Below are 27,937 nucleotides of genomic sequence, written 5' to 3'. Positions count from 1 at the left end.
CGGGCCCTCCGCGGAGCGCCGGCCGCCGGCTGCAGCACCTTCCGGCCCCGCGCGGCCCCGCCTCTTCTCCCGACTTCCTCCCCGGGGCGGCGGCGGCGGCGGCGGCGGCGGGGCCTGGAGCGGACCGAGCGGAGGAGCAGCCCGGCGGGTACGCGGCCTGATGGGGGCGGGGGCGGGGGCGGGGGCGGCGGGGCGCGGACGGGCCGGGCGCCCCCCCCGGAGCCCCGCTCGCTCGGGGCAGCCGACCCAGGCCGGTGCCGGAGGCGGAGACGCGGGCGCTTCCTGGGCCACGTGGGGCTGCGGCGCGGGGTCTCCCGGGGCGGGGGGCGGGGGCCGGGGCCGGGGCCGGGTGAGCCGACACGTGTCCCCCGGAGCAGCCGGGCTCCGGGCCTCGGGGCGGGGGTGCGCGCAGACCGGGGAACCCCGCCGGCCCCCGCGGGTCCTCCCCCTCCCCCCTCCCGTCTAGGGGCCGCCGAGCGGGCGCCGCACAGCGACGGCGGCTGCGGGCCTCGGGCCGGGGGTGGACCCGCGCGGTCGAGCCGGGGCGGGCGCCGAGAGGCCTGCGGGCGCGCGGGGGGCGGGGCGCGGGGCGCAGGGGGGCGGGGCGCGGGGCGCACGCAGGGGGGCACGCAGGGGGGCACCGAGGGCTCCCGCCCGCCCCGCCGCCCCGGGCACCGCCGCCCCGGGCACCGCCGCCCGCCCTCCCCGCCTCCGCCCAGGTGCCGGGGCCTCCCCCGGGACAGGACCCCGCCCGCCCTGCGGGTCGCCCTGCGGGTCGGAGGCCCCTTGGAGGCTGCGCCCGCCCGGACCGAGGGACTAGATCCCGCTCGCTGAGACTTGGCCTTAGGAAGAGCCCTTGACGCTTCTTCTCATGGTTTCTCCTGGTTTGATTCAGTAACCGGACTCGAAGCTAAGGGGACAGATTATCTGGTTAGTATCAGAGTTGAGACGACTCCGGCGGAATTGACCGGCGTGGATGCCGATCCTGTGGGACTCCGGGGACTCCCCGTAGGATGGGATGTTCCTTCCTTTGCCAGGAATGAGGCTTGGGTCAGACGATGTGTATGACCCTTCACAGTGTGGGCAGCACGTGACCAATAAATGTTCTCCTTCCTCTCTCCCTCCCTCTCCCGCTGACTCCCTTTCCTAAAAGAGAAAGAGGCGACAGGTGACAACAGTGTGCGGGGCAGGCATGTGTAAATAATTGGGGAAAAAAGAATCCTACGAGAAAGCACAGAGATGTAATATTTGGGAATGTGAAACGACGTGCCAAATCCGAACTTCTGAAACAGTGACATAATTTAATATTTTTGCTCAAGGCCAGACGCTCTCTGGGGCCCCGTGATCTGTGATTTCTAAATGTAACTGAAACTGTCTGGCTTTGCAGATCCAGAGTTTAGATGTGGTTGCGTTGAGCTGGGAAGCAGGTGGACCAAAATGCTGCTTCTCTCAAGCACTGTTTTCCTTCTAGACCCAGCATGAGTGAAGTTCCCTGCAAGAAACGTGATGACTATTTGGAATGGCCTGAGTATTTCATGGCAGTGGCCTTCTTAGCTGCACAGAGAAGCAAAGATCCAAATTCACAGGTAAGTGACTTTTGTAGGAGGATCTTAGGACACTCACAGACACAGAGATACCTGGAAACGAACACATTACAGAAGGAAAGCGCTCGGTGGCTGCCTGGCGACTCAAAGGCAGAGTAAATCTGTCTTTTGTGCGGCCTCCCTTGTGTGCTTGCCTTTTTTCACATGCCACCGCTCTCGACTTCTTGTACCCCCTCTGGGGTGAAGGGTTCTGCTCTCCTTGGCTTGTGGGGGCTGCCACAGAAAGCAAGCAAGGAGACACGGAGCACTTAACACACTGCTGAAAGCCGCATGCTCACTCTGGAGCTCTGCAAGCTTCTGGTGTCCAGGGGCAGACCAGCCGCTCAAAGTCACCAAGCCTTTGGGCACGTTTCCCTGTAGGTCGGAGCCTGCATCGTGAATGCAGAAAACAAGATTGTCGGCATCGGGTATAACGGAATGCCAAATGGGTGCAGCGATGACCACTTGCCTTGGGAGAGGACAGCAGCGAGTAAGCTGGATACCAAATACCCTTACGGTAGGGCCTGTTCCGTGTTTCCTTCTGCTTCGTGGCATAGCCTTCACGGTGCTTAGATAAGGTAGTTGGTCAGAAGGTATCGTATCTTTTTAGTCCTCAATAGCCGGACAAAAGAAAAATCCATTTCCTGCCCTTGATGCTTACGTGTCAAGGAGAGTCCACAAATGGAAGCGTGTTAGTGGTCACACAGCCTGGCCCTGAGCACCAGGGATCTGCTGCCTGTGGGGGCCTGCTGTGTTTCCCTGGCACCTGCCAGGCCGTGCACCTGCAGAGCATGGATGGTGGCCTTCTCTGCAGAGGCCCCGGCGCCTGGTGGAGGTAGCTGAGGATGTGCTCGGTGGCTGTGCCGGTGGTTTCTTGGCTACTTGGAAGCAAAGCTGGCTAACCGAGTACTGGCCAGGGCTCTGCTCTGATGAGAAGCAGGGTTCATTCAGCCCCTCTGCCTACTGAGGAAGTCTCAAGCTCATCTCCTAGGAGTAGGAAACAGCTGTGAGCTATGATGTGGGAAACTAAGGCAGAAGAAACATTATTAAATTTCCTCACTACCTACAGCCTGTTGACAAGTCCTCAAAACAGACAGAGTGACATTCTTCTAGGGACTCAGCTGCCTCCATGGTGATACTTGGCTAAGGGCAAAAGGTGATCTTAGCGCAACTCTCAGGATCCTGTAAGTCTACCCTAACATATAAAAATTCCTTTAGAAATTTCCTTTATCTCTACCCACCAAGATATAGGTTAGCAGTCATCTCCAAGCACATGGCCCTCCGATACGCATCTGAAGGGGCTCATGACTCGGGTTTTATTACACGGTAATAAATGACCTTTCCCCAACAATAGCCAGCCCCCTCAAGATCCTGGAAACCTTGCTTCCAAAATTCCTCAGAGACTTACCCTATCCGTAATATCCCTAACCTCCTCTCTACTTGAAAGTATATTACAGGCTGCTCCTCATGACCCCAGGGCAGCTCTTTCTGTCCCCGGGTCTTGTCTCCATGCTTTAATAAAACCACCTTTTTACACCAAAGACATATCAAGAATTATTTCTTGGCTGTTGGCTTCGAACCCTAACTTCTTTCCTTTTTTTTTTTTTTAAAAATATTTATTTATTTATTCATGAGAGAGAGAGAGAGAGAGGCAGGCTCCATGCAGGGAGCCGGATACAAGACTCGATCCTGGATCCCAGGATCACGATCTGAGCCAAAGGCAGGTGCCCAGCCACTGAGCCACCCAGGCGTCCCCTTAACTGCTTTCCAAATGGAAATGGATGATTCCGTATCTTCCTCCTGCTGCAGGGGCTAAACGGTAGTCAGACCATAACCCAGATGCGTGGAACCCAAAACCTTTTGCCTGGCCAGCTCTGGTTTTCAACTTTTTTTTTTTTTTTAATAAGATTTTATTTATTCGTGAGACACACAGAGAGAGGCAGAGACACAGGCAAAAGGAGAAGCAGCTTCGCCGTGGGGAGCCCGATGTGGGAATCCTAGGACCCCAGGATCACACCCAGAGCCAAAGGCCTAGGCTCAACCACTGAGCCACCCACTAGCCCCTCTGATTTGCGAATTTAAATTAGGGAAGGATGCTTTTTATAACTTGCTGAATATCTGAACTCTCAGGAGAACCACTTCAGAGGCCGGGAGGGACAAGCCATAGCCTCACTTTAATTCCCTGGAGAATATGCAACCGATGCTCTAAAAGAGGCAAACGGAGCTGCCTACGCTAGTTGCTGGCTTTTTCGTATTGTGAGGACCTGTGTTTATGTCTGGGAATGAACCAACCGCCTCTGCTGGGAGTAAAGTAGATTAAGGCCATCCAGATGGGAAATATCATGCCTTTAGGAAGCAAGCGTCGCGGAGTGATGTAAGACCTTTCTGCTTTGTTGACTCTTCCATGGTAGGCTGTCCTCGGGTTTCTCAAGAATTCCAAGTCTACATTTAGCCGAATTTATATATTTTTACTACTGTGTACTAATATTTTTACTAATGTTTTAATCATGTTCAATAAGCCCCATGAGTTTTTAAATTGCCTCAGGGCAACTGCTGTGTTTTCCAAAGAAAAAGAAGACTGCCTGGAGGTGAGGAAGGCCTGGTGACCTGAGGGCAGGGTTGGGGTGGGCGGCTGCCTAGCGCTCTGGGTTTTCCAGGAATAAAGCAGAGCTCCGTGATTGGGGGGTTCCATCGTCAGTCCTTTTAACTCCACCGCTGGCGGGAGAAGGAAGGATCCGTCCCAGACGGGAGAGAGTAGAACTGACTTCTCTGCCTTTGCGGGGCAGCTGCGTGGAGTGCATCAAATGCATCGTGTGCTAACTCATTTTAGAGACTTTTTTTTTTTTAAGATTTTTATTTATTTATTTATTTATTCATGAGAGACCCACAGAGAGAGGCAGACACACAGGCCGAGAGAGAAGCAGGCTCCCTGTGTGGAGCCCGATGTGGGACTTGGTCCCAAGACCCGGGGATCATGGCCTGAGCCAAAGGCAGATGCTCAACCACTGAGCCACCCAGGTGCCCCATTTTAGAGACTTTCTGTCATCTTCCTGGTTGTGACTCTGTAAGCTTTCCATGGTTAGAAAGAAGGGAAATCATCAGTTGTTCGGAGGGACATGTGAGCGTGATTTTTCACAGTACGGGTCACTGTCCCATGTAGGAGTTCAAGAGTGCAAAGGGCCACATGTTTAAGGTCTGCACCAGGAGGTGTGAAAACCACGATGTTTATTCTTATTTCACGTGCAGAAGCCTCGGGCCTCCTGCCCAATGGAGGAGTTTGTGGCTGCCCAGCTGCCCCACTGAGGCCTCTTTACCCAGTAAAAAGGTGCTGGTGGTTGGACGGGGGCAGAGGAGTCCTCCTCTGTTCCTGAGTGACTGTCCTGGCAGGACCTGGACCACCTTCTTGGGTCACTGTGAGCCCCGGGCAGATGGGTGGCAATGACTGAGAGGCCAAAGGCTTTGCTGCCCATGGGCAGCCTCTGACTTCGCAGTGCTCCGAAACTTCTGCAATAGCTGATTGTGTTTGTTCTTACACATTGGCTTTTGCCCAACTTGGAGGCAGTACTTTCAGAGCTCCTTTCTAATGGAATTTAAAAAATACAAACCTCATATAGGCATTTGTCCAACCTCACTGATTTTTTTTTTTTTTTAAGATTTTATATATTAGAGAGAGAGCATAAACGGGAGGCAGGGGAGGGGGAGAGGGAGAAGCACACCTCCCACTGAGCAGGGACAGACAACCTTCCTGCCCCCCACCAGCCACGGGGCTCCATCCCAGGACCCCAGAATCATGACCTGAGCCGAAGCCAGACACCTGACCGACTGAGCCACCCAGGCACCTTTATTTTTCTGTTTTGTTATGTTTTGTTTTATGAATAGTTGCTGAGTTTCAGGACACTGGTTGTCTTTCTGCATTATTTTGTACTATCCATATGCTACTTCTAGGTTTTCAAAGCTCTTTGCCCTTGCTTATCAATTATTCATTTTACATGCAGCTGTGCTAGAATGACGGTTTTCTTTCACAAGAATAGACTTGTACTTTGATGTAGCAAAGAAGTCGTAGAAGGTATTAAATGCTTTTTAAAAGGCATCTAGTGTTACTGCCGTCATAATACACGTAAAGATGGGCTTTAAGTCTAAATAACGATGACTAGCTATATAAACTGTGCCCTCAGTCTTGTTTTCTCAAAGGATTTTGGGCCACAGAGAAATAAATGTTTGGATAGCCTTGGATGTAATAGAAATGTTTGGTGATAATTGGCCAAAATGCAGGGGTTTTTTTCTTTCTTTTTTTTTAACTTCCGTTTTTAAGTCATAATTTAAAAAATCAGCTATGATGTCTGGAACTGAGTAGGCTTAATTTTAACTCTTCCTTTCCTCACCGACATGAACGGTGGTTGAGCTGCTGAGGAAAGATAGATTATGTGCTAATCCCTGTAAAGGAGCTTTAGGAAGCATCTAGAGTTCTAGACCAGTGATTTCCTAGTTCTTTTAAATAGGTGAGGACCCCCTTTTAATATCAACAACCCTTCCAGGACCCCAATATAATGCCAGTTAAAGTATCCCTGTATTTCTTTGAAGTACAGTTGACATGTAGCATAATATTAGGTTTCATATATACAACGTAATGACTTATTATTTGTATACATGGCAAAATGATCACCACAGTAAGTCCAGTTAACATCTGTCACCTTACATTGTTACAAAAAAATTTCATGTGTGTGAGAACTTTTAAAATCGGGATACATGGGTGGTTTAGTCCATTAAGCGCCTGCCTTCAGCTCAGGTCGTGATCTCAGGGTTCTGGGATCCAGACCTGCATTGGGCTCCCTGCTCAGAGAGGAGTCTGCGTCTCCCTGTGCTTCTCCCCCTGCTCATGCTCGCTCCCCCTCTCTCAAAAAATACCTTAAAAAAAAAACCCCACGACTTTTAAGACCTACCTTACCTGCAACCTTCAAACATGCAATACAGTGTTACTCACTGTAGTCCCCATGCTGTATGTCACATTCCCCAAGACTTACTTTTTTTATAACTGGAAGTTTGTACCTTCTGACCCCGTTCAGTCATTTCACCACTCCTACCCTGGGTCCTAACTCTGGCAACCGCCAATCTGTTCTCTGCATCAGTGAGCTTTTTTTGTTTGTTTATTTTGTTTTCAAGATTCCACACATAAGTGAGATCATTAGCATCTTTTTTTTTTTTTTTTTTTTTTTTTTTGAGAGAGAGAGAGAGAGAGTCCTCCCCTGTGTGGGGGAGGAGAGAGAGAATCTTAAGCAGGTTCTGTGCCCAGCATGGTGCCCCATTCAGGGCTCGATCTCATGACCCTGAGATCAGGACTTGAGCTGGAATCAGTTGTCTGAGGCCTCACCAACTGAGCCACCCAGGCGCCCCCATTGGCATCTTTGAGTGAGAAAAGCCGTGGATGACAAGAGCTACTTGATGCCCGTAACGCTTTGCATTACTCTGAACTTTATCAAGCCGCATTTTTGTGTGTGTAGATAAGGCACATGTGTGTGCTGGGCATGAAGTTCCCGCAGTGTGTGTGGTCTGTGCTCCTTACCCAGCTATAGCAGTGCCTCCGAATTGGTGCCTACAGAGTCTAAGCCTGTCCATTTCTTTTATGGAGGGGAAAGGAAAGGCCCAGAAACGTTAAGTATCCTTTGTAATGCCACACAGGCGGGGAGGCGGGTCCCAATTCTGAGGTCAGCTGTTTCTCCTGTGGGGCCTGGAAATTCAGCTTTTCTGGAAGGTTGCTTAGCTCGAAGCACAGTGGACCACGCATTTGCTCCTTTTCGCCGAGCACTTGAGCTTGCAGAGGCTTAGTTGAAGAAGTGACACCCAGCAGGTCGAAGGCTCTCGTGGTGATGGCCTGCGCCAAATGCACGGGGCTTGCTTTTCACATTTCTGTGTTAAGTTTGGGTTTACCCATAACATATACAACTCAATTCTCCGTGTTAATTCTGTAGGTTTAGACTCATTAGTCTTGATTGACACAGTGTGGAAAGGAGGGAAGCATAGAATACTTGTAACATAATAGGAAGATGGAGCTTTTTCCGGGCTGTGTCTCTGGAGAGGCATTTTTAAAGGGTGTTTTTTGTTCTTCCAACCTGAGGATCATAACTTCATGAAACTATTTGATTATAATGTAGTATTAATATGGAAAATGAAGATCCCCCCCTCCCGCCCCTGCCACGGAAACTGCTTTTTATCTCATTCTTTTCCTGAAAAATCCAAAAGAGAGTAATGCTGTCGGTAACATTAAGTGGCAGGAAGAAGTCAGCGTTAAAAGTGACACCTTTTCACACGAATGACAATTAAAAAACTGGGAAGCAGCAGATTGATCTAATTTAACCATATAAAAAAGCTTTGGAAGATTTTTATTTTTAGGAAGGGAGTGGTTGCTAAACGGAGGATGAAGTATTCAGCTGACATTTTTTTAAGCTCCTTTCTCTTTGTGAAATTCATTAGAATGGAGCACATTTAATCAAAATACCAATTTTATTAAGTGGAGGTAAAACACTCGTGCTAATTCAGGTATCATGCTCTCCTTGAGTTTTCATAACACATTTTGGTGACATAGTTTACAGACCGGAGAGTTGGAGTGGGATCGACATCCTTCATCCTTGAGAGGCCTTGTTCAAAACTTGGCATTTTTAAAACCGTGTTCCCTATGCCCATGAAGCGTGCCTGCGTGTGCCTGTCATGCTGTGTCCTGTCGGTGATAGACGTGTGGGCGAGCCTGCCTCTTTGCCTGGCCTCCTCTTCTGTCCCGATCAATCAGGAAGCCCGGGGTTGCTTTCTTTGCCTGCTGCACCGCACTTGTTCATCATGGAAGGATCGTGGTCCTGATGTCTGGAGAGTGGGTGGCAGCCAGGCTCTAGATGCATCCATCAGGCAGAAATGGAGATGTGGGGCTCCAACCAGGGTCAGTTCATGTTTCTGCAGGAAATCTCAAAAAAACCATACGATGCTGGGGAGGACAGTGCTGGCATTAATAACAGCATTGTGGAGCACAGCAACTCTCAACAATTTCGCCAGAGTGTGGCGGTGCTTCTTTATATTTTATATTTAAATGTAATCTTTATGTTTGAGAGTTAGCATATTGTTAAGCATGCATAGATGTCATTTTCGTGATTACTTAGCCATTTACCTTACCCCCTTGAACACTGACATTTTCCTGACTGCCATGCATGTGATATATTTCTTTGGCATCCAAAAGGTTAGTCTTGAGAAACTAATTTATCAAGAAGTTAGGCGACTGATCCTTCTTAAGCTGTGACTTCCTCAAAACTTATAGAAGCTTCTTCGTAATTAAGATCAAATTTGTTCCTTCAGCTAGCTGAAATTGAACGCCCTCCGGTTGTGTTAGGCAGATCCGTGGATTTGATGACTTGCTGTTTCTTTTCCTACAGAATTCTAATTTCCCTTGCAGATTCCCACCGTCCCTCTGCTGCTCGGCCTCTGAGCGGTCATGGCCCTGACAGTGTGCCTAAGGAGGACCTTTCGTACAAAATAACTAATGTAATCAACGGGGAACCTTTGAGCAAGTTTACCCTGGAAAGAAATAAAGATTATTTTTATGAATCGAGGGACAAACTCAGGTTTCATTGTGTGATGCTTTAGACAAATGGGGAAATACAACAGCCTATGTCTGAGGCTCCCCCTGGAAATTCATCAGCTTAATTTTAAGGATATTTCATGTTCAGGTATAACTGTTCATAAAGTCTTAAGAGTAAATCATGATTTTTGGAGGGTTAATTTATTTGATTTTTATCTATGTATTTTTTTATTTTATTATTGGTTATTATTTTTTAAGTAATGTCTATGCCCACTGTGGGGCTTGAACTCATGACCTCTAGATCAAGAGTCACATACTCCACCAACTTGGCCAGCCAGGCACCCTTTTGTCTGTATATTTTAATCTATAGATTCAGGGTTAATTATTTTTGAAGAGCTAGAGGTTACTATTTTACTAGGAATATCTACAAAGCATGTATAGATAGTAATAAGTTTTGAAAAGCATATGTAGAAAAGCATATGTAGGAAAACCAAAAATGCTCATCCATAGGGATCCATCCTACTCATAAAAATACACACATTTGTGTGTATTTTATAAAGAGTCAGTTTACTTAATGGAAATTTGGAATAAACCTTAATTCAATAATCCAAGGGTAGTGATTTCCAAATTAGTGAACAGGAAGTGAACTAAAGTTTATCTTTGTACTGTCTCTAAAAATAAAAGTTTTGTTGAGAAATTTAATACTATCAATACAATTTCAAGGTTACATTCAACCCATTTTATTTATTTATTTTTAAAATTTTGTTTATTTATTCATGAGACACACACAGAGAGAGGCAGAGACACAAGCAGAGGGAGAAGCAGGCTCCATGCAGGGAGCCTGATGTGGGACTCCATCCTGGAACCCCAGGATCACGCCCTGAGCCAAAGGCAGACGCTCAACCACTGAGCCACCCAGGCGTCCCAGCATTCAGCCCATTTTAGATTTTAAGTATGTGAGCACATTAATTTTCTGCGCGCAAGTGGATATTCCTTGTGGTAAACAGAACTTCTTTAATTTTTAAATTTTGATAAGTCTTGGCTCTGAACTTTGGGCTACCATGCAAAGGGGATGCAGGGGGCACCTGCCAGTAATGGGATTCCTTAGCCTTTGTTCTGTTGATTTATTATAGATCTGTTTTTGCTGATTTGGGCTCATCTTCTCTGAAATCAGCCTGAATGACTAAGGTCTTATTTTGAGTTTTTTTCCATCAAGGAAGAATCTCTGTTTTGTATACTTTATTAATACTGGTATTAAAGTAGAATATGTGTATATTGGGGCACCTGAGTGGCTCAGTAAGTTAAGCATCTGCCTTAAGCTCAGGTCATGATCTCGGGGTCCTGGGATTAATCCCATTTCAGGCTCCCTGCTCAGTGGGGAGTCTGCTTCTCCCTCTTCCTCTGCCCCTCCCCCTGCTCCTGGTCTCTTTCTCAAAATAAATAAAGTCTTAAAAAGAAAGAAAAAATAGGTGTATATTGGTTGCTCTTGGACATAGGCAATACAACCAGGTTCCTGAAGATTTTTGCAGACATTTATATTGCTTTTGTTTTTCTTCCTTAGGACCTTTTTAAAAAATATTTGGATGAGATTACCTATATGTCTTTAATATACACATTAGCTAAGAAAGCCTGCACAGTGCTTAAAACAAAAACCCAGACCTCAGGCTTCAGGTGTGGTGGGTTTACACCCAGACATTGTGGGGTTGTTAATAAATTGACACTTACTCCTCAATATCTTTATGAAAGAAATGATCCCCGAGGACTCCCCTCAGTGACAGAATTCTAAGGAACAATCAAGCAGTATAGCTTTGATTGCATTAGATTAGGGTGCCATTGCTCTCTGCTTGCAGGACTGAAGGGGGCTCTGCAGCTTTACTGGGTGAAAGCTGCAGAGCTGTAAAAAGCCCTTGGTGGCAGTGACACACAGAGGATACGCATCTGTGTGAGTGGACCCATTAGCAAGGAGAGAAGCAGGCTTCATTCGCTCTGTCCTTCCAGCGGTGGAACTCTGCCCCAGTTCTAAGATGACTCTGAATCCCACAGAGACAGAGCGCACAGGCGGGAGGGGATGGTTGGAGAGTACAGGTCACCCCACAAACGTTGGGATTCGAAGGCATTAGATGGAAAAAGGTTGGAGGATAGAAAAAGACCCCACATCAAAGTGCAAGGAAATCTGTGAATCAAGGAGGCAGGTTTAGAACTCTCTGACACAAGAGGTTATTCTAAGGCCAAAGGGAAAGGAAGGACTTCAGAAATCTTTTTGTGAATCAGCCTGTTTCCTGCAACAGGGCACTGGGAAATCCCGAGATGGATGGAGCTCTGCAGCTCCTTGGTGGGAGCAAGGGAGTCGGACCGCTCTTCCCTCTGCTCCCGCTCTCCTCTCCAGAGGGTCGGCCCTAGCTCATTAGTGGAGGTGTAAGTTTTATCTCTGTGCCTCTTCCAAATGATAGATGCCATGGTAAATTTAAAATATTGAATATGATAACTGAGCATGAATTTTTTAATTCTGCAATTAAAAGGCTTTGTTCAAAACGCCATTAATTTTGAGTTTAGGTGAAAAAGCAAAATTCCTCAGTGTCATTCTTCCTTCTGCAAGTGAGTTACAACTTTTTAGGAACTGAGATAAATACTAATGACTCATCTGTTCTCTTGTTTAAGTCGTCGGTGATGGGTGGGCTTCCCGAGTCCCTTCCTTTTTAAGAATCATGACTTATTTTATAATCGTGAGACAGTTTTCAGAGGATGTTCACCCGTGGTCATTCACTCAGCATGTTCCATCCACGCCAGGCACGCTGCAGTAGTAAATAAAATGTACGAGGCCCGTGTACGAGGCCCGTGTCTTCAAGGACTTCGCAGACTAACAGTGGTGGGGATAGACCTTACTGAAATAATCGGATGTTGTTGAATATTCCTTTCTGAGGAAGTGACTTCTGGAGGCGAATAGCTGAAGGATTTGCTGGATTCCCAAGGTCAAGGTAGGCTAGTCAGTGTTTGGGGCTGGGAAGGACATTCCTCACTGAGAGAGTGCTGGGTGCAAGCTCTGGGGTGGGAAGGTGCTTGCAGCTTCCTGTGGGAGGGAAAGAATTTGGCCCACACGGTGAAGGTCAAGGTCAGAGTAATGAGGTGAGGTTGAGGGCCATGGGGTAAGGAGTTATTACAAGATTAAGTTGGTGTGTGGGGGACGAGGGGATGGTTCAGAGCAGGAGTGGAAATGAGGATGCCAGCCCTGAGGTGACTGTGGCATGTGTGTCACTGTGGTGACAGGGGTGGGGGTGTTGGAGATGGAGACAAATGGGTGAATCTAGGGTGTATTTTGGAGGCAGCATCAAGAGGGCTGGGTGACAGGGGGTCACAGAGGGAAACCTGGCTCCCCAGGGAGTTCCAGCCTGAGCACCTCGGTGTGCGGGGAAGATTTGGACCTTGGAGGCTGATATGTCTGTGAGATCTCAGGAGTCATGTAGTCAGTTGGGCATTGAGTGGGGACAGAGGTCTGGGTTGCAGTGTGGCCATGTTTGGCATCCGGGTGACATTGTGCCTTGGAAATGGGTAAAGGGGTGTGGGGAGAGGGTGCAAAGGCTGGGCCTGGGCCTGGTTTCTGAGAACCACGACCCTCAGAGGTTGGGTGGAAGAGGAAGGGAAGGAGGGTGCACTCAGGTGGAGGAGGGCAGGGAGAGGGGAGAGCCGTCAGCCACGGTAAAGGCTGCTGAGAGGTTTAGGAAGGGTCACAGACGTCTTCGGTGTTCAGCGACCTGGAGGTCGCTGTTGTCGCTGCCGAGAGCAGCTCTGATGGAGAGCCAGCGTGGGCAGGGGGGTGGAAGCCAGCTGGAGAGGGACAGCAGGGGAGGGGATGGTGTGCAGGGGTGAGTTCGGGCTGTTTGTGAAGACAGTGGGGGACAGAGGGCGGTGGCCGGCTTGGGAGATGGACCCAGAGAAGGCTTTCTACGTCTGCACGAGGAGATGGATGAATCCAGAAAGGGCAAAGGAGGAAGGTCTGCGAGGGTGGGAGGGGGTGGCCTCGCAGGCTCCCTGATGAGTGGTACAAGAGGGGCCCTGGGGAGCGGGGGTGGCCGCCCACACTGGGGCCCGTGGGGGTGCAGGGGCGACTGTGATCCCTTACAGCCCCTGGGCTTAGGATCGTGGGGAGGGGGCAGCATGAGGGCCCGGCCACGGCCACAGGGGACGGCCACAGGGGGCGGGAGCCCAGCGCAGTGTGCAGGGCCTGCCCGAGTCACATCCTGGAAAAGTAGGGCAGGGTCACCAGCTCCTGCCTCGTCTCCGAAGGCCTGAGTCAGGTCGGTGAAGCCCCATTTTCTGCTGCCGCAACAGGATCAGCGAGTTGCCTGAGGCGGGCCTCGCAGAGCCGGAATTAATTAGACCGCGCGTCCTGACTCCTCTTCCAGTGCTCGGTCCCAGCGTACCCTTTGAAAGCGATTAGCGCCAGGGGGTGGGGGAAGCCCCAATCCGCAGTGTGCATTTGCATCACAAAGCTGTCACGCGGCGATGAGTGTTGTGTTTCTATTCATGTTTCTCAAGTACATTTTTCTGCATCAAACAGGTATTTCTGGGGAACAGTAGGAAGGGAGGGGGCCGGCTTGCCCGTCGGGGACCTGCAGCACTTCCAGCCCCTCCTCCCTCTGACCTGATTGTGTGCCCTTAGCACATGGGGAAGCAATGTAATTAGAGTTCTGGGGGCTTTATTGTCAATAATGGAAACACCACAGTCAGAAATCTCTTTAGCCCTAAGCACTACCATTGGGGCTAAGTGGCTCCCCTGGGTGGCATGAGCTGCTGCCAGCAGCCTTAGCGACAGGCGGTAGGGAAGGGGGCAGGGGCTGGGCCGGGGCAGCAGGGAGAGGAAAGGACACATGTTCTCTCCGATTGAGCAGCCGGGCAGGAGGAGGGCAGGAGGGGGGCAGGAGGGCTGAGGGAGCACGGGCTTCCCCCGGGGCGCTCCTCTGGGCTGTGCTCTCCACGGGCCTTGGTCACGACCACGGGTCTTTTTCTGCCCATTTCCCAGGCCAGGGGCTGAGGCTCCACCGCGGGGTCTGGTCCAGGGGCAGTGGGTGGAGGAGCCCGGGCCTGGGAGGAGTAGCCAGCCGAGGGGACCCGCAGGGCACAAGCCAGGGGCCGCAAGAGCCATCCGCTGGGCCCCAGAACCGGGTGCCTTGGTCTACCGAGGGGCACGTAGGATGAGTGGGGGGAAAGCAAGGCTGCCCCCCGCGGGCCCCGAGACTTGCCGATCAGGCTCCTTGCGACTTGCAAGTGAGTGACCGGCCGTCCCCCCACTAGAGACCCCTGTCTGGGCACCTGCGGTTAGAGAACAGACTCCAGGTGTCTTCCGGGCGCGGGCTGGCTCCTCTGCCTTTTCACCTCTGCCTGTTCTTATTCTCACCCGCAAACTTAACGCTGCAATAAGAATGGTCCCTGTACTGGAACCGTGTGGCCCTCAGAGCCACAGAAGGTTGTGAGGCCCAGTGGCCCCACCTTCTGGGCAGAAAGACCCAGCGGCAGGGGGGCCTGGTCCCAAGCTCGGGGAGCGAGCAGCTGCGGCGTGGCCAGGTGAGGCGGAAGTGCTGGCACCTGGCACACCTGGCACCTGGCACCCCCGCGTCTTCATGACGGCGAGGACCAGGCAGGGGTGAGGCTGTCCATTCTCCGGCAATGAGTCCAGTTCCGACCCTTGGTCGTACGGGCGTTATTTGCACGGTTCTTGATAGGTCACAGAGGTTTTTCCCGCCACTTCCCCCGTGTGGCTTTCATCGTGAGCCTGTGAGATAGGAAGGGATTCCTGTTCGTCCTTGAGCGAGGCTGGGACTTGCACGCTTGTGTGGGCCAGGCCCACGGTGTAGACCCTCCTTGTTCTGAAAAGCCGTTTGCAACCCAGATCCTTTCTTCCACAGAAACACCATTCCCTGGAAGATCCAGTGCCCCATCTACCTACCAACGGTGCGTTTAGCCCCTCGCTTCCTCCTCTTCCCACTACTTCACTCTCTCCGTGCTCCTGGACTGGGCTCACTTGCTCCTGTAGCCGCTGCGCCCAGCCCTGTGAGCCCTCCACCTGCCGCCAGAACACATCCCTACGCGCCTGCGGGAAATGCCTCCAGTTGAAACCTGTCTCCCCTCCCTGCTGCCGCCCAGTACAGAGAAGGATGCTCCCCTGGCTCCGTCTGAGAAGCCCAGATAGTGAGATATGCTTCAGAGCATGCCAGGAGGTGTCAGCGAGGAAGACTACGGGTGGGGGGGGGCACCCCTAGGGCAGTTGAGCAGAGGCTGCAGGTGGTCCCTGGGCCTGTGTGGTTGGAGTTGTCTTCAGGACATGATGCAGCTGTCGTATCCAAGGTGTTCCTCCTCCCTACGCCGCCTTTAGCTCAAATCCTTTGAAAACTCTGATACCAAGTCTGGTTACTTCTTTCTAGATATGGAAGCTTCATGAAGGGAAGATCCAAGGTAGAGCGTTGGCCTCGCCTGGAGGCTAAATTCTAGGAACGTTTGTTTGGGATTTCAGGTTGCCGTAATAAGTGAAAACCGGTGACATCTGGGGTGGTGCTCTAGGGGGTGGTGGTAGGTTGGCGGGGGGCTTACATGTAGCGGCTACTCTATTGTTAAATTATTGACTTGAAGGATAGGTACTTTGGAGGCTGGCAGTGATGTATGAGGCCCTGTCAGGATATCTTTCAATAATTAAGAAATAAGTAGTTGAAATTCCATTTTAGCTCCAGAAGCCCCAGTTCCCTAAATGGATCTGTTAGAGAAGCAAGTACATGAGCCACCCCTCAGTGGACTTTGCACGCCCGTGGGGCTTTGAGCACAGGAAACAGGGTGACTGAGCCCCGGCAGAGAGATGTGTGGGGGTGCAGGGACTCTGGCAGCGACGGGACCCCTGGAATGAAAGCACTTGCGTCCTTATTTCAAGAGGTAATGATAACAAGCTTTGTCAGCAGAATAGAAGTGGAATATCTCGTAAAAATGAACATTTGAGCTATTTTTAAAAAATGCACAGGTCAACTTTGAACTCAGGTACCCCATGTCATGTCAATTTTTTTTTTAAAGATTTTATTTATTTATTCATGAGAGACACAGAGAGATAGAGAGACAGAGACACAGGCAGAGGGAGAAGCAGGCTCCATGTCATGTCAATTATTAATTGCAGGGTGAAGCCTCCCACCTTTTGATTCTGGAAGGCCAGAAGCAGACGCTTGTTGGTCCTTGAGTCCTGTCCCTCTGGCTTGTCAGCGAGTGAACTGTCCTTCCATCTTCGAGGTCTGGGCAGAGGCCTGTTTCCCCGGTGACTTGCCAAGGCTCGTCCGGTCCAGCCTGGAGAGAGTTGGCGGAAGGTGGTGCAGGAACCAGTGGAGGGGCAGCAGGTGCTCCACGTGTGACCCTCCAGGCCGCCCCTAAGGGAGCTGCTGCACCAGCCTGCCCTCCCTCCACCCCGTTTCAGGTCAGCCTTAGCAGGAAACCCCTCATTTTCTTCAGGTCACATTCTGTACCACTAAAAATGGGGAGTTTTAACCAATCCGTAGAGTTTCTTTAACCAGAAGAGAAACTTAGTTTTCCTGACTCCAAATTTTGTGAGGCCCAGTATTTGCCATCCTGGCCCGGTAGCACACACAGAGGAGGTGAGGGTAGAGCCACATTGTTACCACCAAATTATTGTGCCACAGTTAGCCTTTGTTTAGCATCATTCAAGACTTTAAAAAACCTATTTAAGTAACTGTAATAATAGTACTCTCTAAAAGAGATGTTGTCTTAGTTGTCTTAGTCTTGTATTAACTGAGATGAAAGTCAAATCTATAAAATGTTGAATCTCTTAAATCTAGCCAGGATGGAATATATCCTGTTAATTTGTCAAACTTCTAGGGAACCGCCTACCTGAGACAGTGAGGATTAATCAAGCCCTAGTAAGAGGGAATTTGAAAAATACAGTTTTCTAATTATACAATCTCTTCTCAGTGGTCCAAGGTTAATGCAGTTCTGAATTCTGACAGTTAGTAATAGAAAAGAAAAAAAAAAAAGACCAAAGCATATGAATTGTTTTATAATTACCTGAAACAGAGGTTCTCCTTCTGGCAGTCAAGAACTTTATAAGCATTAATCTGATTATTTTCAGCATTTGAGTCTTTTCCTTTTAAACAATGTTGAGAATAATGGAAAGGTTTTGTGTCTCTCTTCATGCTTATCAAATATACTTGCAGTATTTAGAGATTTCTTTTGCTTATTGCTTAGTCATAGATGCATAATTTTAGGTAGATAGTTGGAAATTTTGTCTTTTTTTTTTTTTTTTGGACAATTTCGTTATCTTATGAATACTTCCTAGGGACTGTGTATGTTTGGGATACTTGGTCCTGTTCTTACTACAGGTATAAAAACTGTGCATCTCAAGGTCATGAACAGAAGCACTCCTCATTGGTTGGTTTTTGCTCTCATATATTTGCAGCTCTTCTTGCAGTTCTTGCCAGGCAACAGAATAAAAATAGTAGCACTAGAAAAAAGATTGATTTATTCTTTCATTTATTGCTGTCAGGTATCTGCAAAGTGTTGATCATAGTGAGAAAAGTTACAGAGAAACCTCAGACCATCCAAAGCAAGGGCCTGAGGAGAAGATGGGACACTGGGTGGGAGTTGTAGATTCCAGGGCTCTCCTAAATAGATCTGCCATCTGAGAACCTACAAATGCATGAATTCTTAGTGACTACAGGAGAAAAAGGGAAGAGCAGGATCAAACCTTGGGAAATGCCCCCAAAAGGCAAGAAAATGAAAAGGACCCACAGAGAAGTAGAAGGCTACACAGGATCTGGTGCCTGAGAGGGTTTCAAGTGGAGAGCTGTTGCAGACTGCCACCAGAAAGGCCTTGGGTTTTGGTGTAGATAAGGCCATCCAGGGATGTGTGTGGGAGCTAGCTCTTGCCAGCTCACCTGAGCAGCTCCTGCATCTCTCTTCCCAACTCTGTCATGCCGGGAGCTTGAAGTTGGCCAAATGCGAGTAGTCACAACACTGAAATCGGGAGGTTCTACAAATCACAGCCTTTTTTTCTCCAGTGGTTGTAAATATTACTAGGAACATATTACAGAAGTCAACAGGTTTCCATAGTTACACACTTTTTTTTTTTTTTTAAGATGTATTTATTTATTTTGAGAAGGAGGAGGAGTCTTAAGGAGACGCCACACTGAGCGTGGAGCCTGACTCAGGGCTTGATCCCACGACCCCAAGGTCATGACCCAAGGTGAAACCAAGAGTTAGAGGTTTAACCTCCTGAGCCACCCAGGCGCCCCCATCTTTACACACTTTTTACATGGCAGCCCAGCAAACTTAGTTCATGCCTGAGACACAACACACACCCTTAGAGTTTTTAGGAACGGGACTTAACCTTTGCCATAGGGGACCCATTCTGATTCTTCTGTTTTCATCCTTTTCGTTAAAAAGGGGGAGAAAAGCTGTTTGTAACTCACTACACTGATTTCTTGACCTACAGTTTGTAAAGTATTGGTTTAGCAAAAAACAGAGGTTTGTATATACATTATGAAGTCAAGAAATGATTATTTAAAAAATAAATTAGTCTTGCAGTTGTAGGCAGGACAGTTTCATCTCTAAAGGAAGAAAAGAGATCTGAAGTGCTGAGAAGATGGAGAGTGGAGACCAAGTAAACCCTCTGATGGAGAGGATGGGAGAGGGAGGAGCCGTCTGGGACGGTCCCCAGGGGAGCCGGGCCAAGGCTGCAGGTGCCCTTGGCCTTAGGAGAGAAGGCTCCTGATTTGCTGTTGAGAGCCTGTCTTGGAGAAGATCAGCTGTTCTAGAGGAAGGAGGGAGGCAACTGGACACACGATAGGAAAAAGCTAGAAATTAGATTACTTGATGTTTCAAAACTCACTTTTATTTAGTTAGTTGGAAATGTACTTTCTCAGTCTCTTACTCCTGCCCACCCAAAGGACACACCTCATCAAGGGCCACATAGCGTCCAGTGGCAACTGGGCCCTGAACCTGGTGCTGACTTGCCGCAAAGCTCTTCCTCCCTCCTTGCCTGGGAGGTGGGGAGTACGGGGAAGGTTCTTAGCCTCTGGCCTGAAGCAGATTTGGCAGTCACCTGTCATCTGATAGTGTGGTTGGCAAGTCCTGGTAAAGGAGTCCCCAGGCTCCACTCTGGCTGACCTACCAGAAACCAACCCAGCGGAGCACAGTGTGGAGGGAGGTCAGGCTGATGGGATGGTGCCTCCCTCGTGGGTCAGTCCTGAGGAGAAAGGCAGGATGCTTTTGGACGGGAGACCACGGGTAGGAGCTGTGGAGGCTGTGGGGAGCGGCCAGAAACCTCTCAGGCCTCAGGATCAGACAGATGGACCTAGGCAGGGGCCAAGCTGAGGTGGCAGGGGCTTCTCCTGCTGGGCTTTCTCTCCTCAGACTCTTAGGTGTAGGCCGAGGAAGGAAGCTGGTGTTAATCAGATGGGGTTTGGTGGGCCAGGGGGGTCTGGGGAAGGCTGGATGGGCGTGTTTGTGATGACAAGTTGAAGGCGCAGAGATGAGGAGAAGTCAAATGTGGATAGAAAACTTGAGCTTTGTTTTGGTCACTGACTAGTTTGGGATCTGTAGAATTGGGGACTGAATGGTCCCTTTTAAGGAGTCTTGGAAGACTCCAAACCAATGGAATGTTTCTCAGCCATCAAAAAAAAAAAAAAAAAAATATTGAAATCTTGCCATTTACAAGGACATGGATGGAGCTAGAGGGTATTATGCTAAGTGAAATAAGTCAGTCAGAGAAAGACATTATTCCTGTGATCTCACTCATGTGGAATTTAAGCAACAAAACAGGATCATAGGGGAAAGGAGGGAAAAATGAAACCAGATGAAATCAGAGAGGGAGACAAACCATAAGAGACTATTAACCCTAGCAAACAAACAGGGCTGCTGGAAGGGGGTGGGGTGGGGGGATGAGGTCACTGGGTGATGGGCATTAAGGTGGGCACGTGATACGATGAGCAGTGGGTGTTATATGCAGCTCATGAGTCTCTGAACTCTACCTTTGAAACCAGTAATACACTCTATGTTAATTGAATTTAAACAAAAAAATAAAGATCAAAGGGAGAAACCAAAAAAAAAAAAAAAAATGAGTCTCCTGAGTGCCTGACCCTCAGTTGTTCATACAGCCCAGTAGACCTCATGTTTCTGACAAGAAGCTTTGTATTTTTCTTCTTGTGATTTTGTGGCTAAGAGGAAGGAATTCTATTTATGACCCCATGTATTATTTCTATCAACCACCCTTTATACAGGGATGGCGGATGCGGCCCAAGAGAATTCTATTTCATGTGGTAATTTTCATTAATGAATCCAGACCTTATGATGTTAAATTTTATCCCAAACGGCCTCAGATGAATTGGAGGACGATGGTTGCTGTCCATGTGACCATTTTTAGAGATTGAAAAGACGACGGTGTAACTGTTCCCGAACAGACTTAGAAACTCTGCAGTTCTGAAGATTAATACCAACACCATCAAAAAATATTTATTAGATGGGAAAGCATACTCTTGACATTTGAATTTAAGAGGACTTTCTGTATTTCCCAAAGTCACCATCAATAATTGGAATCTGCTTTTCCTCCTTTATTCATTCAATAAATATTTAACACCCATTATGTTCATGGCATCGCATTAGACTCTGGGGGAGTTAGAGAACCTCGACGACTGGTCTCTGCCCTCAAGGGGGAAATAAAAGAAACAATTACATCTAATTGTTTTTAACACCGAGCAGTGTTAATCCCAGCTTGGGAACATCTTGGTCACCAGGGAAGTAGACGGAACCAGGGGGGCCTCTCTGAGGCCAGTGTCCCCAAGGCCTCCAAGCCAGAGAGCCTGTCTTGTCTCTCTCCCATCCTCTCTGGGATGGTGGCTCGGGTCCGTCTGAGGCTGGCGGGCGGGGATTATTCTCTGATGGGCTCTGATCTGATTAAGCAGAGCACTTTTTTTTTTTTTTTTTTTTTTTTTTAGATTTCCTTACAATACCAGGGCTCTGTTCATTCCCACACACAGCGAAGACCTCCTCAGTCATTGCATTCATGGGCTGGAGGGAGCACTCCCCCACATGTCCTGGCAGGGCCCCCAGGTCAGCTTTCTGCCTGCAGCATCACAGTTACAGTTCTGAAAATGGGAGGCCTGGGCACCGAAAGAGAGTGATCAGGGCCTATGTCATAGCTACAATGTACGTGAGCTGGGAGTTTAGGCTGCTCTTCATTTAAGGCTTCCATACTTTCATACGGCCACATGAGTGCAGGAGGTTGGTGGGTTGGAGAGGGTGGGGAGTCCCCCTGAGGGCCCCATATTTATAATTCTGGCAGTTCTGTATGATTGGGACCACGGCCAGATTGTCATTAATTTGTTCAACAAACATTTGCTTTAGCACTTGTGTGTTTAGTGTGTGTTGGGTCCCCTAGGAGTTTCCAGAGGAAATGTGTTTGTGAAATGTGTGTGCGCCTTAGAATCATGTGGGGCATCTCTTAATCCCAGGCCACACCCCAGACAAGTGCAGACAAGTCTGCAAATCACTGCCCCCCCCCCCACCCCCCGGGAGAGGTTATACTATAGTGTTAGCAACACACCCAGACACTTAAATAACAGTGTAAGAGAGCAATATAGGGGCCTCCCGGACAGGTAGGGGATTCTACTTCCTTGAGGGCTTAGGTGGTGGGACACCCACCCAACCCCTGGGAAGTTGGCTGGGCTTACAGGTTTGCAGGGGTGGCCAGGAGGGTGCTCCCTTTAACTGTGAATTCAAGCAAGTCTGGGCACGATCTTGGATCACTGTTTGGGGACCGTTGGTGGGATGGGCCCGTATAAGAAGAACATGACTTTTGTTTAAGTGGATGAAGGCGTTCCTTACATAAAACAAACCACTGGTCCTCTGTCAGCATCTTCCTGGTGTGAATGTGGGCCCAGAACCGTGCAGTGAAGGAAATCCCTCGAGATAGAAGTGCTCAGCTTCACTTCCTCATTCTTTTTTTTTTTTTTTTTAAGATTTTACTTATTAATTCATGAGAGAGAGAGGGGCAGAGACACAGGCAGAGGGAAAAGCAGGCTCCACACAGGGAGCTTGACGTGGGACTCGATCCCCAGACTCCAGGGCGATGCCCTGGGCCGAAGGCAGGCGCTAAACAGCTGACCCAACCAGGGATCCCCCCACTTCCTCATTCTCTTGCTCTTCACATCACACCCTGCGCTCTTAACGGTCACAGCAAATATCCCTGCGTGTGCATGTCAACGCACAGATGAGCCATTTAATGTGCTCGCTTCCACACCCCCAGGGCTGGTGAAACCCTGAGCTATTTGTGTGCTCAGGGTGGGTGAAGATACTTGACCTTGGCCTCTGCTGGCTGCTCCAGGTGCTTACAGAGGGAGGGCCGCGGCCGCCGAACTGTTTTGCTGCTAAATCGCCAACCTCTCAGACCACGTGGCCCTCATCTGGTATCCCCAGTACTTTCTCTGTTTTAATAAATTTGTAAAAAAATTGAGTCTATGTTATGTATGTTTTGGGGTGGGGGTGGCATGCTTTAGCAGCCTTACTCCTTATGAGTTGTGATGCAAGTTTCTCTCTCTTTCTCTCTTCCAAACCCACAGTGTGCCACGCCGAGCTGAATGCCATCATGAACAAAAACTCAGCCGATGTGAAAGGCTGTACTATGTATGTCGCCTTGTTCCCGTGTAATGAATGTGCGAAGCTCATCATCCAGGCAGGTAGGAGCTGGGCCGGTTCCATTTGTCACATTTGCATTGCTGCCTGCCCATCAGCAGCTCATTGCAGAAGTGCTTGATCCGAAATTGCTATTGTTTAGATCTAAATTAATTGCACTATCAACTTTGCAAGAGATTTCCTGTGTTTTGGTTTTGAATGCTGCCAGGTATTCTAAGACTAATTGCATCCTCCGTGATTCCTAGCATGTTTTTAATTTAGTTTGCAACTTCTTAAACTGCAAGCTGCCAAAAAACAACACAGGCATTGCATATAATTACTGTCAATTTACTATTCTCTGACATACTGTGCATAGATTAGGGGGAGAGGGAGAGAAATGAACTTCTGTCAGAGGCAAGGTCAGCTGGGAGTCCGTATATGAAATTTTAATTTGTATTAATATATGGTAGGTGTTTGAGGACCTAAACATATCTTTGCATATAAATGTCATGAGACTCGAATGGTACCACTTTAAGTTTTCCTTACGTTACAGTTACCATAAATCTACACCATTGTATTCTGAATATTTCACCTTTTTCATACTGTCACATCTAAGATTCAGCTACACTTTATCTCCATAAAACTCTCAGCTTGAGATTTAAAGACTTATCATGTTAGCCAGATGTGTGGTTTAAAGGGGCTGTTTATCACGAGCCCATGGGTCTCGGAGGGGAAGAGGTCGGGTGGATCTGAATCCAGGGTAGGCTCCTGTCGAAGGAGGTCGTGGGCTCCCTCCCCGGTGGTGCGTGGCCCTCCAGGAGTCTTCCTTGGCCAGGTCGGACCCCAGCGTCCTGTAGACCCTTTGGAGGCTGGTGGAGGAGCAAGGTGGTGTATCAAGTGCCCTCCAGACTCCTGGCCCTCCAGATAACACGGCCCGTGGGACAGGAGAAGAAAACGGATCTGCTGTCCCGCTGGCCCTGCAGCCGGCTGCATGGGTCCGCAGAGCCATTTTTGGAAGCATGGTGGCACTTACCTGTGATTTTCCCCAGCACACGCCGCTCGCCCCGCACCTTCCCTCCCAACCATCAGCCTCTTAAGTGAAGAGTAGTTGCCTTGTGTGCCTTATGAATAAAGAAATTTGATTGCCTGCAGTAAAAAAAAAAAAAAAAAATTGTTAATCGGATCAAGGCTTGACTACTTGACATGTTTTCACTTTGCATTTGTTAAAAAAGAAATCCATAAAGACTGGAGGGCAGATTAAATATAATCCATCGTCTGCTGTATCGGAAGGGGCAGATATGTATTTCAGCAAGTGGACGTTGTGTGCGAGCGCACTCGGAAGAGGTGATGAATCGCGGACACTACAGGCTCCATCTGCTCCTGTGCGTCTGTTGCCGTAGCTATGTGTGTACACTAACGGGGCTGCTCCTGTTGTTGCCTTTGAAGGTATAAAAGAAGTTATTTTCATGTCTGATAAATACCACGATAGTGACGAGATGACGGCTGCAAGGCTCTTGTTCGATATGGCTGGGGTGGCCTTCAGGTAAGCAGGGGCAGCGTCGGGAGAAGGCAGGTGAAGGCCTATGAAGAAGCGTCCTTGACCTTGGCTGATGTCTAATTTCTTTTTTTTTTTTTTTTTTTTTTTTTTATGATAGTCACAGAGAGAGAGAGAGGCAGAGACATAGGCAGAGGGAGAAGCAGGCCCCATGCACCGGGAGCCTGATGTGGGATTCGATCCTGGGTCTCCAGGATCACGCCCTGGGCCAAAGGCAGGCGCCAAACCGCTGCGCCACCCAGGGATCCCTGATGTCTAATTTCTACTCGTGATATCTGACTCCCACACTCGGAAGCATCTTTTTACATGTGACGGGATCTCAAGATGATGTGGGGGGTGGGTTTTTAATAGCAGGGACAGAAGTACCTGAAGACAGTCTGACTGATGATGTTGTACTTAAATATTAGAAGCTTTCCGGGGGCTGGGACTAAATGATTCTGGTCGCGAGAAATAGTAAAATTCACAAGTTCCGTACTATTAACATTAAGCCTTTGTGAATTTTGCAAACGTACAACAAGCCAGGCATTGAGAATTTAGGATGAAACCTGCTAGGTTGAGACACCAGGAATTCTTTCGACAGCAACGTTTTAGATTGAGATTTGAAGCCATTGCGACCTTTATGATTATCTTTGCCAGGCCAAGGTTGGGAGGTATGTTTACTTGCAGGTACGTTCAGCCACTTCGATTCATGGTGGAAACTTCTTTGGAGACTGAAAGCTTTCAAAGCAATTTGTTGACGGTATTTGCAGTCAGCAGTGGGGTTCTGCAATTGGCGACGCACCCAGCCCCTCGTGTTCACCCCCGGGGATAGAGGTTACGTGTAATGAATCTCTTGAGCTCTTGTGTCTTATGAGACTTCCAAATCCAGATTGTTTACATAATAATAATAATAATTAGATATTAACTTTTACTTATTTTTAAAAGAATACCATTAGTCCCCAGGTATTGTCCTTTTAACTGTTTGCAGAAGGTACCCTAATGAGTAAAAATACATGATGGGTTTATTTTATGTCTGCATTCTTAGAATGTGACTTTAAAAATTACTCCTTGCTAAAGCTAGTTTGCTGGGTTTTTTTGTTTGTTTTTGTTTTGTTTTGTTTTTTGCGGCGTGTACAAAAAGCAAAAGAAAATTTACTCTTGCTTTCCAGCGATTTCAAGTTGGCTGCAGAAATTTCTTAGGAAGGAAGATAAATCTGGTGGGAAAACTAGTAATCGAGTGTCATGTTGTGCAGCTAACTTGTTAGAAATCCTTTGACTCCCTGATAATTCATGAACTCAGCTCGCTGGAGAACATACAAACCGAGCCACCCCATGCATCTTTTTTTTTTTTTTTTTTTTGTCTTAGTCGTTTCTGGTTCCTGTTCCTCTCGGTATGGTGCACTATAATTGGCTCCTATAGAGATAAGATATCAAGTGAATCCCGGGAAATTTTTTTCCTCCCCACGGAAAATGTAGGTTAAGCCAAAGTAAACAAATTGCTTTAACTACTCGCTGGATAATATCTTGATATATTTTGTTCCTTATGTTTAGGAAATTCACACCAAAGTGCAGCAAGATTGTCATTGACTTTGATTCAATTAACAACATGCCAAGCCAGAAGCTTCAGTGAGTTACATCTCATTAAATCTCCAAAAGATTGGGATCATCCTCTTCTAAGAAGCTGCTAATGCCTTTCATCTTGCAGTTACACATAACTTTTTAATAGCCAGTACAGCAAAAGTAGACATCTAAAGAATGTAAAGCCTCAAATCTTCCTCACTCTCTCTCTTGTCACATGGAATCTGCATCTGTTTAAACTATTGATTTAGGGTTTAAAATAAAGGAGTCTGTGGATGGCCTGTTGCACAGGGCTGGAGTGGGGCGCCTCCCCCTTGGTCTCCGGGTTTGCTGGGATGCTGGTGGCTCTGCTGCTTTAGACAGCCGCTCCTCGCTGCTACAGGTGCTGAAAGGACAAATAAATAATTGTCGCTGTGTTTCTGGCAGGATGAACAGACACACTGATGTGAACATCTGGCCCAAATGAAGCATAATGTGTAGTGCCCTTGGAAAGAGAAAAATAGGGCCCACATGACAGTAGCTAATGCAGAAGTGTTTGCTTTAGGGAGTTGAGGGGAACCCCCACCCAGCCACCCCCAAATCCTAAACGGGATGGCACAGGTGAACTGGGCGCATTTTCTCTGCATCTGCCGGCCTGCTGCCCCCCCCCCCCCGCCCCCAGGGGCGGTGGCACATTGTCCTTCCAGGAGTGGGGACCCCTGTTGGTTTCGCCTCTTCCTTCTGGTTTGTGCCTCACAGGGAGCTTTTCCGTTCATCTGAGTAATGAGTTGTTTCCAGAGGAGACAGCCTGTGTCCCCTTGTCACCCCCAAGACCCTGCCTGCTGGGGCCGCAGGGCCGTGTGGACGGAGGGGGCACACGCACCTGCTTCTGCTCCCGTGTCGAGGAGTCGCCGCTCCTCCAAGTGCCAGCATGGTTCACGTCCAAGGCCGCTCTGCAACCGGGGAGTAAATTAATTCCTCCCTTGTACGTGCAATGTGAGGAAATCCAGCCTGCCTCGAGGTGGTTTATTCCAGATCTGTCGGTAACGGGGCTCATCTGTGCTCCTGGCGCTGTGCCTCAGCGCGGCGGAGCTCACCTGCCTCCCAGTCACTGCGACGGGGGACGCGCCTGTGCACCTCGTCGCTCATCGCCTCTCATTTTTATTAAACACGCTCAGTAGCTTTGTTGAGAAGAAAATGGGTTCTTTATCCTAAAGATGATTACCGTTTTAAAGTGCTCTTAACATTTTCATGAATCCTTTTTATTTTTTTCCTCGCGGTTTTGTACTCCGTATTCTGGGGCGTTTTGTAATGTGGCTCCTTACCAAGATTATTAAAACCTTATTAAAATCTACCACAGTGAAGTGTGTTCTTTTTTTTATATCCTAATTGTATGCTTAACTCTCCATTTCTGTCATTTCTGTATTGTCTGTGAAACACGTTACATGTGTTTTCAGGCTCAGAGAACAGTTTGAGGGATGGGGGCCGTGCGCTTTCCGCAGGGCTGATGGGCGGTGATGCTTCTCTGTGGAAGGGTTGAGGGGGTAAGGAAGGGTCTCTAACTTCCACGTGCCCTGCGCATGTGACAGGTGCGGGCCATCTGTTGGGTCATCTCGGCCATCCGATGGGCCCCAGTGACACTCTGGGTCTGGCTTCTCCTACTGCTCCATCACCTTACTCTCTTTCTAAATCTCTCTTTTCCCCCCCTCTCTTATCTGCCCTCCCCACCACTTGCCCCCTGCTCTAAGATGCATAGAAACAAAAGGACTATAGAAGGAAGAAATCAGTAAAGATACTTAAAGATAAAAAATATATCAGATTTTTATGTGGCTGCACATTATGAGTCACGAGCCCTGTTAGCAAGGACTGTGTAATTTTGATGTCACGTTTGTAAATACGTCTAGGGGCTAATAAGCCAGTAGTGCATCTCATTTATTTCATGTTGGTACCATCTTACATTCTATTCCATTGGTTATATTGAATTTTATCGGGGGGGGGGGTATTCTTTTCCCTGTTGGGAGGAGGTTAATGGAAAGATCCTTGCTGAGAAGGAAGCAC

General features: G+C 48.5%; 1 protein-coding gene across 6 annotated transcripts; it reads left to right on the top strand.

Moving 5' to 3' along the window:
• The first annotated feature begins 6 nt into the window (after window positions 1-6).
• DCTD (dCMP deaminase) lies at window positions 7-27,233 on the top strand. Of its 6 annotated transcripts, none has more exons than XM_072775899.1 (7): window positions 7-148; window positions 1,472-1,586; window positions 1,965-2,100; window positions 22,737-22,853; window positions 24,235-24,331; window positions 25,689-25,794; window positions 25,874-27,233. In XM_072775899.1, exons 2-7 carry the CDS (start codon window positions 1,479-1,481, stop codon window positions 25,907-25,909), a joined length of 600 nt encoding a protein of 199 aa, XP_072632000.1. In that variant the 5' UTR covers window positions 7-148; window positions 1,472-1,478; the 3' UTR covers window positions 25,910-27,233. The 6 variants fall into 6 exon arrangements, with proteins under 6 accessions (XP_072632000.1, XP_072632001.1, XP_072631999.1 ...); XM_072775895.1 differs by lacking the exon at window positions 7-148 and adding an exon at window positions 757-930; XM_072775900.1 differs by lacking the exon at window positions 25,689-25,794.
• The last annotated feature ends 704 nt before the right edge of the window (window positions 27,234-27,937 follow it).

Source organism: Canis lupus, chromosome 15 (genome assembly GCF_048164855.1).
Source record: "Canis lupus baileyi chromosome 15, mCanLup2.hap1, whole genome shotgun sequence".
Classification (NCBI taxonomy): Eukaryota; Metazoa; Chordata; class Mammalia; order Carnivora; family Canidae; genus Canis; species Canis lupus.
The sequence above is the reverse complement of the archived record's forward strand: the minus strand, read 5'-3'. Positions and strand labels throughout refer to the sequence as shown.

What these genes read in the sequence shown, in the direction of transcription:
- DCTD (XM_072775899.1), top strand. Translation starts at nt 1,479, where the DNA reads ATGAGTGAAGTTCCCTGCAAGAAACGTGATGACTATTTGGAATGGCCT. An exon ending in GCAAAGATCCAAATTCACAG is followed by an intron (nt 1,587 to 1,964) that starts GTAAGTGACTTT and finishes GTTTCCCTGTAG; the next exon opens with GTCGGAGCCTGCATCGTGAA. An exon ending in GAAGCTCATCATCCAGGCAG is followed by an intron (nt 22,854 to 24,234) that starts GTAGGAGCTGGG and finishes TTGCCTTTGAAG; the next exon opens with GTATAAAAGAAGTTATTTTC.